This window comes from Phaethon lepturus, unplaced genomic scaffold, assembly GCF_000687285.1.
Source record: "Phaethon lepturus isolate BGI_N335 unplaced genomic scaffold, ASM68728v1 scaffold43070, whole genome shotgun sequence".
NCBI classification, from domain to species: Eukaryota; Metazoa; Chordata; class Aves; order Phaethontiformes; family Phaethontidae; genus Phaethon; species Phaethon lepturus.
Genome location: NW_010511960.1, coordinates 1 through 8,842, shown reverse-complemented (window position 1 = coordinate 8,842; position 8,842 = coordinate 1). Strand labels below are relative to the sequence as shown.

At 48.7% G+C, this 8,842-nt stretch overlaps 1 protein-coding gene across 1 annotated transcript in view; it reads left to right on the top strand.

Annotated features, from left to right (window-relative positions):
* The window catches only part of LOC104619513 (histone-lysine N-methyltransferase Smyd1-like), a gene marked incomplete at its 3' end in the record, with an annotated part of 11,867 nt that extends 3,514 nt beyond the window's left edge, over positions 1–8,353 (top strand). The window contains exons 2-3 of the mRNA XM_010285412.1: positions 7,294–7,470; positions 8,140–8,353. Of these exons, the coding sequence (XP_010283714.1) occupies positions 7,294–7,470; positions 8,140–8,353 (391 nt within the window). The remainder of the gene's footprint in view (positions 1–7,293; positions 7,471–8,139) is intronic.
* Positions 8,354–8,842: the final 489 nt, after the last annotated feature.

The window sequence follows — 8,842 nt, the reverse complement described above, 5'->3', positions numbered from 1 at the left end:
AGCAGGAGGCTGAGTTTGAGGAAGTGTTGAGAATTTTATTGTGCCACGAAAAGGAGACATGTTTTCTCTGACAAAACTCTATATAATCAGCCATCATACTCAGAGCAAGTAAGACCCATCAATTTAACTGGACCAACCTACAGGGTGATGTGATGGCTTGTCCAGCAATATGCTTTGGGATTCAGCTTGCAAATTAGGACACCCAGAACTAAGGTTTGTTATAAGTGTCTGTGTAGAGCTAAGGGCGGGATTCAGTTGCCGTAGGTGTCATTTGAGATCCCCCCTGGGTGTCTGAAACATCCTCTTAGGGCTGGCAGGTGCAAAACAGGATTTATGAGAATCAGGCCTCCTCTCAGCCCAGATGGGTGTCCCTGCAGAGCCTAAAATAACACTAGGCTCCTGCGTCCAGGCAAGTGAAACTGGCCATAAGTGCCTGTTATAATCAATGGAGCACCGTAATGTGCACTGAACACAGACACCTGCCTTTGAGCTGAATGGGTTTCCAGACCCCACTGAGTGTTTTGATGGGGTCTTAGGCACTGAGGGTACAGATGAGCACATCTAGCTGTCTAAAGCTGCAGACTGCATCCCATCTGGAAGCTCCTGAATGTCACAGGGACCCTGAAGGTCCCTGAAATCATTAAGGCTGGTGAGGGCTTGTACTCTTCAACCCAATGATGGTCATCTGAGCAGCAGTTTCTTATTTGGTGTGAGAGACTTTTAGTCCAGAAGTATATAAAACTCAAAGTGAAGCTAAACAGCCAGTTCATAGTTTCTTAGATTTTAGGCCAGGGTATGACTCACAAGGCTAACTCTGCTCATTGCAGGGGGGTTGGACTAGATGACCTTTAAATGTCTCTTCCAACCAAACCATTCTATGATTCTATATTCCTATGATTCTATAACCTTTTACTTAACACAGTGGTTACCTGGCATTGACTCCTGCATCAAGCCCGTTACTTCTACCCAAACTAGAGCAAGCTGTTTAGAGAGACAGTGACTACTGATTGAAAGGGGGTGCAGATCTCCGTGTGGTCTCTGGTATTTTGCTGTTTGGATAAAGTGCAGACACACTCTCTGATCTGTGTTTGAATCAGCCTTGCTGTTATCAGCTGAAATAGCATTCGGAATACACCAATGTCAGGCCCACTTTGCCCTAAAATAGATGCAGAAGGTTGGAAGTATATCTTCTCAAGGAATTCTTTGCCTTTGTTGGGGTAATTTTTTCGATTTGCAAAGCCCCTGTGCATTCCCCATTGGCGTTACCTCTCACTGAGGCTTTCTCTAGTCTCTGCTTATGTGCTGGAGTTTAATCCTTCCCTCCTCCCGCTTCACTTTCTCTTTGAAGATCCCAGGTCTCCTTTCCTCACTGCCACCTTCAGGATGATGGTATTCCCATCGCCTGGGCTCAATGTACAGTATGTGACCTTCTCCTCTGGCGTGTCATTTGGCTCTCGAGCCTGTAAGAGTTTACATTTCCTACAGGCATGGGGATGCCTGATATATCTCTGTCAACCTTCATCAAGAGCAGGTTTGCTCTTTAACCAGTGGGGTTTGAGAGACAGTAGTCAAGGCAAACAGTGTCATGTGGTAGAAAGCCAAGATCACCTGAAGATCTGCTTGATGAGTGATCTGCAAATTGCTAAAAACCTGAGATCATGCAATTTTTGCACTCTTTTTTGACCTATGAAGCAGGCCCAAAACATTTTCCGAGGGAAATGTGCAGAGCTCCATTACTGTAGCTGGGATGACCTAGGGATATAAGAAATGCAACATTTTACATAACAGTATGAGTCTGAAAAAGATTATGGAAGCAAATTCTTTGAGTTGATACCAGTAACAGCTGAGAGCTAATGTGATCATATTCACACTATTTAAAATTTTCTGGACTTTGATTTTTTATTATTATATCATTTGTTCAAAAGCTTAAATAAAACCTGGGAGAAAACCTATTTTTTTAAAGGAAAACTCACCCACACCTTTTTAAAAAGAGGCTGAGAAAGTTTGTAATGAAAGACTAAAAGTAAAATAGTCTAAAATTCATCTAAATTAAATCCTCCACTCAAATCAGACAAACTAGGATGTGTCATCCCTGACATTTTAAAGATAAAAGTACTAAGTACCAACCGCCTTTATTAAAGGAGAAAAACTATTCTTGTGCGAGTAATTCACCAGTATAGTATCCTCAGTAGAAGCCAGCTATTGAATACCTCCCTTTTCCTTTCACTGCTGAAAGAATAGGTGATTTCCTCAGGCTGTTGTGTTTAATGAAGCATTGCAGCCTCTGCATTGAAAGCCAAGTGGACTTTGCCTACATCTTAGGCTATTCTTATGCCGTCCTCTGTAAGACGTTGAGGAGAGAGATGCCTAGCCAGCCAACAATAAATATGAAGCAGGTGGACTTAGGTGTAAGTTAGGTCATCTGTGTGTGTCGTCTATGATGTACAGAATAGAATGAACTCACGTTAAATAATCTGTGAGCTTCTCATCATGTCCATTATTTATTCAATGAAATCCTCCTTTTATTCCTTTGCACTACAACCATCTCACCTTGCTTTTCCAGATCAGTGAATGAGATGCTATGGGTGCTGGATGGGCAATGATTGGCAGGTGTTTGGGTTGTGCATGTCTCAGAGTTGAGGTTGCTATATTTCCTGTGGCAGTGCTCAGCGCTCTGTCCTGGCAGGTCCAACAGATCTTAATCCATCTGAATCCAATCCAAGCAGTCACAAGAGCTATTTGTTTCTTCTGCTTTCACTGAGAGCTGTGCTTGTGGGAGCCATGGTTTAGCTGCGAGTGACCTCTTGCATTGTTGGCTGGTATATTGAGTCATTGCTTTTGTGACTGTAGCTACGTCCAGGATGAGTAGTAGTTGTGTGTCTCATCTACATAATACCAGAGCTTATGAGCTCCTAAGAGTTCAGCTTGGTTGACCCTTGGATGAGGGGCCAAGGAAACTGGAGGTTCCCCAGAAGATCATTCAGTGAGTCAGGCAGTGATACCTGCCCCCCAAGTCAGTCCTAAATCCCTGACCTGGCAGGGCTTGGATGGGCTGCAGAAATCACTGTGCTAATGAAGATCCTGCTTTTGGGCAGGATCTAAAAAAGAAGTTCTCACTATCTGTGGAAGATGGCAGTGAATGAATGGCCAGAGACCACCCCAGAGGCCATGGTGTATGTAGACACAGCAGAAAGCAGTTTTATTGTCCCCGTGTTAAAGCAAGGGAACCCAATCACTGAGTCTGTAAGGGTTCAAACCTCCAGAGCTCCTGGGTAGGTGCCATACATCTCCCCAGAAACCTTCAGTGCTGCCTGGCCATGCCGCATCCTGACCAGGCGGGCATGGGCTGCTCTCTCTCCAGGGAGAGCAAGCTCCATCCAGGCCACCTGGAGCCATTTCGGGTTGTGACAAAAGCTTTCCAGGCCAGACAGAGAAGGCTTTATAGATCAGTGATTTCCACAGGCTGAGAGACTTGGGTTTCACCTCCGGCTGCTCTCCCTGTCCTTGGGGGACCTTAACCATTGCAGAGGGGATGGCAGTGGAGACTGTGGATCACTGCAAGCCTTCGGTGTCCTTGGTGTTGTCTACCTCCAGGACAGATGGTACCAGAGCCTTGTGTAAGGTCCAGCCCTGGGGCCAAGGGAGAGCCCCACTTTGCCATCCCCATTCGGGGAGCCTGGCTCGGCACCTCTGGGATGGCAGGACTGCCTAGAGGCACCTGGGGCATGTAGGTACTTGCAGGGTCAGGCAGTGCTTATGCAATGTTTGTTGAAGATTTAGGCGATAGATCTCAAGTACCTGTGTCTCCTGATTTTTTTACTGTGTCAAGAGTTGAGCCCGGGCCTCTGGAGTCCTGCTAATGCACATTATCAATAAATCCAGTCTTCTTTTAAACCATTTCTGAGCACGGAGGATCCCGTGAGGGTTTTGTGAGAGATGTGATATTTCATATACCAGTCAGATTACCTACGGGTAATTGTGTCTGCAGTTTCAATACCACATGAACTGTTCCTTCATCTTCTTGGGAAGACTTGCATAACATTTTTTTGTGCATTTTTGCATTTCCTTAGAAATGAGGGCTTTCCAGGGCTGGTGGTAAGTTCCACCAGCTAGGCTTGCTTTGGAAACTCTGGACACCCTATGCGATAAACAGCAAAATGCCAAGCTAACATTTCAGTATTGCTCTGCTCTCAGAGAGCGAGCTGGGGGGAGACAAGCCTGTTTGAGGACCTGGGTTTTGCTGCACCATATTCCCCTCCGACCTGTCATTCCTCTCTACAAGGAAACTTTTTCAACTGCCTTTTCTCTTTCTGACTGCTCTCAAAACACGCAGGCGGCAGGAGGGAGCCCCATTCCCCGTGCGCGATATCTCCCCTTGGTTCCCGGCATGACGTACCCACGCGGGTTTTATCAGCTCTCTGGCTCTCCTTTGCCTTACAAGGAGTGTAATCTCTCTTGCACCTCTCTGCCCCTCCGACTTGACAGCTGACAGAGCACAGACAGAGCACAGCCTCGCATTTCTCACCAGCTCCCAACTCTTTCATTTGACTTAACGGAGTTGGCTGCATCCCCCTTCCCGGACACGTGCTTCTGCCTGCTCCATCTCGGGCACTTACCTTGCGTCAGGCTCCCTCCTGTGTCCCAGCACTGCTCACTGTCATTTTCCAAAGCTCATTTTTGCATGTGGTTTTCTCTACTGTAGGTCGTCTTGCTTTAAATCAATGGCCCTCTGCTTTAAATCAATGGCCCTCTTTATCCTGCAAGAGCCAAGGCGCAGGGCAGATTGTGTCGGCAGCTCATGCAATAGTGCCAGAGGAATGAAGGTGCATTTTATGTGTACTGTGATAGATATAAATACACATACATATGTTTTTTTATATCTATCTGTATAGCAAAGAGGCAGGACAGTTTTGTGACTGGGGACCCGGGGGCCGTGGGTCTGATTCCCGCCTATGGCACAGCTGCCTCGTGTAGTCATCAGTACATTTTTTATTTCCTTGTGCCCCAGTTTCCGCACTATGGGCTGCGAGCGATGATAACGTTCCCTTGGGAATGAAGCCTCTGTGGTCAGTGAGTTTTTTGCAATGAGAACCTCCCTCCTGGGACCAGCAGTGTCTGAGTGATGGGAACGTAAATTCTCCCGTACTGTCGAGCCTGGCTGGAGGCAAAGGTAAAGTGGGTAGTTGCCTGGAGAAGTAGGCAGCTGGGGACACCAAATCAGGCAGGGAAAAGTCTTTGGCAGCAGGGGAGAAGTTCCAAAGTTGTTTGGGCAGGAAACCAAAGTGTCTCCCTCCTCTTCCCAGTGAAGCAAGTCCCAGGAGCAAGCAGCTGGACATGAGAAAGGGGCACATGGGGGAGCTTTCCCCTTGGTCTGGGATCCTGGATACTCTTGAAGGGACAACATGAGGTTAGACTTCATCAATATCCTCTGATACTTTCCTCCCCTGGCCTTGGTTATAACTACATACAATTTTAGGATGCTTCTAGTAAATCCTGTTTTACATCCCCCAAAGACGACACCTGCTTCTTTTGAAAGGTGTTTCCCAGTTATCCCATGACTGTCTGAACTCACGGTAACCTCTCAGCTAGTTAAAACCCAGACGCAGGAGCAGGAATAGCTGTTGAGCAGCACTTACTCCTTCTGGCACCAGAGAAAGACACCTCAGGCTTTTGGATTTGGAGGAGAAGTCTGCATCGCTAGCCCATCTGCAGGAAGGTTCTAAGTGGTCTAAAGAGCACAGTGCTAAGCTGATGCTGGACTAAGCAGAGAGGACTTCACGCCCTGGGAGCAGAGCACATCCTCACATCAGGCACTGTGCTTGTTATCTTCAACATTTAATGAGACGCCTGTGGGGGCATATTCTGGGCCACCGACCAGCACTGAATTATTGATGTTCTCAGCTCAGCAACATACCTACTGTGAAAATTGAAGATCCTCTGGGTTTGTTAATAAAATCTTATGGGGGTCATAAATGCAAGTACTGCTCCCTAAGCTTGGCATTACAGCAGCTCACCCCATGTCCGACCCCAGCCAGTGCTCCTGCGAGCTCTTGTGGGTTCATCTTTCCTGTGTCTTCAGGTGTTCAGTGTTTCTTGTCCATCCTCGGGCAGCTGAAAGCCCGCTTCTTCCTTGGCAGTCATGCCTGGGGATATGCTGAGTGGCTGGGAGCCTGCTCTGGTCCCTCAGATCTTCACTAATCCATGCTAAGCATCTGTCTGGAGTCAGTGGAACCAGTAGAGCTCGAAACCCACCTGGTCTGGGGCTCTGTGCTGCTCTCTGCTGATGGTGCACAGCCAGGAGATGTGCCGCAACCAAAGGAAGGAGGAGAAGACATAAACCACCCTGTGATGAGATCTACCTTGAAGGAGGCTGTTCTCTTGGCTTCCTCATGTCATTTCCAACCCAACGCCACAATCGCCAAGTGCAATGCCTCCAGTACGGCTACGCCTTTGGCCCAGTGACAAAAAGAAGTGACAAGCAAAGCTTCTTTTTAATTCGTGGAAAAGTATCTTGGTTTCAAGCAGCACAAATGCAGCGTTTCCCTATGTAACCACTTCGATCTATCACTCTTCTTCAGTGTGGTACACCTGTGGTCTCCTCACTAGCAGAGCAATTCTTATATATATTTTTATCCCCGCAGTGTGCCTGTGCCTAAGGAAAGCTTAGGAGAGCAGTTAGGACGACTCAGAGTTTGGTCCCTCTCGCCCAGTGTGTTCCTAAGTCTCAGACATGATGGTGGCTGCTGCCCCATCTTGTGACCTGGCCCAGCAGGGCCCAGGAAAGCTGTAGTGCTTGGAAGGGGTTTCACTTCAGACAAATTTGGAGACTTTTCAGGCAGGTGAAGCTCTCAGGCTGGCCCTGCGCCTTCATGTTCTCCTTCGTGCTCGCCTGAGCTACGTTCTCATTAGGCATCTGCTTTCTGCTCAGCGAATGGGTGCCAGCATGGGCCAGACAGAAAACGAAAACAGACGGAAAACCCTGTTAAGAGCGGCGGTGCTGAGGAGCAGGTGAGCTGCAGGAAAGAGGGCTGAGAGCTGGGGAACGCTTTATTGCTGTCCTCCTTCAAACAAAGTAGTTGTCTCTTCGGTGTAGTCAAACAGAAAAGCAACAGCGCTGGGCAAGCGCGCAAGGATTAAGCTGGGTGGGAGGTTTCTCCATCCTCCCAAAAAATCTCAGGGGGTCGGTCCTTAGTGGGTGTGGGGAACCCAGGGGCGCAAAGATGGCAGGACCCTCGCTGTGTGGAGCCGGCCCTTCACCGAGGTGCGAGCCGACAGGTCCTTCTGTCCTTCCAGCCTGACGCACGTCATCTGTCACACCTGCTTCAAACGGCAGGAGAGGCTCCACCGCTGCGGCCAGTGCAAGTTCGCCTACTACTGCGACCGGACCTGCCAGAGAGCGGCTTGGCTGAACCACAAAAACGAGTGCTCTGCCATCAAGAAGCACGGCAAGGCACCCACCGAAAACATCAGGTGAGAGCTGGCCCCAGGGGCTGAGCCAGCAGCCTGGGAGAGGACGGGGCCTCCCTCCGAGGGCGGTGAGGCAGAGCCGGCTGGCCTGATTTGGACGAGGTGGAGGTGGGAGATGGTTTGGGAAAGGCCAGGACCATCCCTGAGCTGATGGGATGGAGACCTGGAGGGGCATCCGGGGTGTGAGGGGGTCATGCTTCTGCTTTTTTTTTTTTTTTGGTGCTGGGCCTGAAAAACTCTACCGCAGCTGAGCGTGGTGAGGCAAACCCCCCGGGGTGGTTTAGGAGGTGTGAGAAAATGGAGAGTAGGTAGAAAAGTAGAAGAGGAGATAGATGCGCTCTTCCCCTATTTGTCTATAGGACACATTGATTTAGATTCACATCCTGGCTCCATTATAAGAAAATAAGAGGAATTTCCAAGAAAATGAGAGCCATTGTGGAAGGCTGAGGACCCGAGGGTCTGCAGCACTTCTCCTGATGAGAACCTAGATGCTGGGGCAAAACCTGGCATCTTTCTCCCTTTCAAAAGCCTGTGGATGGTGACCAGCCATCAGTCTGTCTGTCTCTATGTCTGCACACAATTTCCCACCCATGAAATGAATTTCGATGGTCCTTTGGTCCCTCTCCTTGCAGTGGGTGGTGGTGCTAACGCCTGGGGCTCTCTCCTGGCCAGGCTGGCTGCCCGCATCATGTGGAAGATAGAGAGGGAAGGCAGTGGGCTGGCAGAGGGCTGCCTGGTCTCCATTGATGACCTGCAGAACCACGTGGACAGCTTTGGTGAGGAGGAGAAGAAGGAGCTCCGCGCCGATGTGGAGAGCTTTCTCGAGTTTTGGCCGCCCCAGAGCCAGCAGTTCGGCATGCAGTACATCTCTCACATATTCGGAGTGGTACGTCGGAGGGGTGGGAGAGCAAATGAGGGGCTGCCTTTAATGCCAGCTTCCCGGAGAAGGTCTCCAGCTGGCCTGAGTTGAGGATGGCTGAGTTCATCCCTCTCTTGCCCTTAAGAGGCCATAGCGATTGGGATAGCCGAGATCAGCATTTGCTGCAGATGGTTTGAGTGCTGCCCGTTCCCCATCCGCATCGTTTCTGCACTGACACTGGGAAACTGAGGCACGGCAAGGGCAAGGTCTGGAACATTTTAGCTGTTTAGTCTTGCAGGCAAGTGGCTCGCTCAACCGTAGGTGCCACACTCTCATCCCAAGTCCCACTGGGCATCTCTCCACACCTGGGAGAGCTGAGAAAATATATTTAAATATATTTTTAGTAAATGTACTTAGAATATATTTGAATATAGCAGATCTGTTTTAGTATATACATTAATGCCTGTTATATATTGTGTGCATTAGATTTTTACAGGTATATTATAAATATCTATT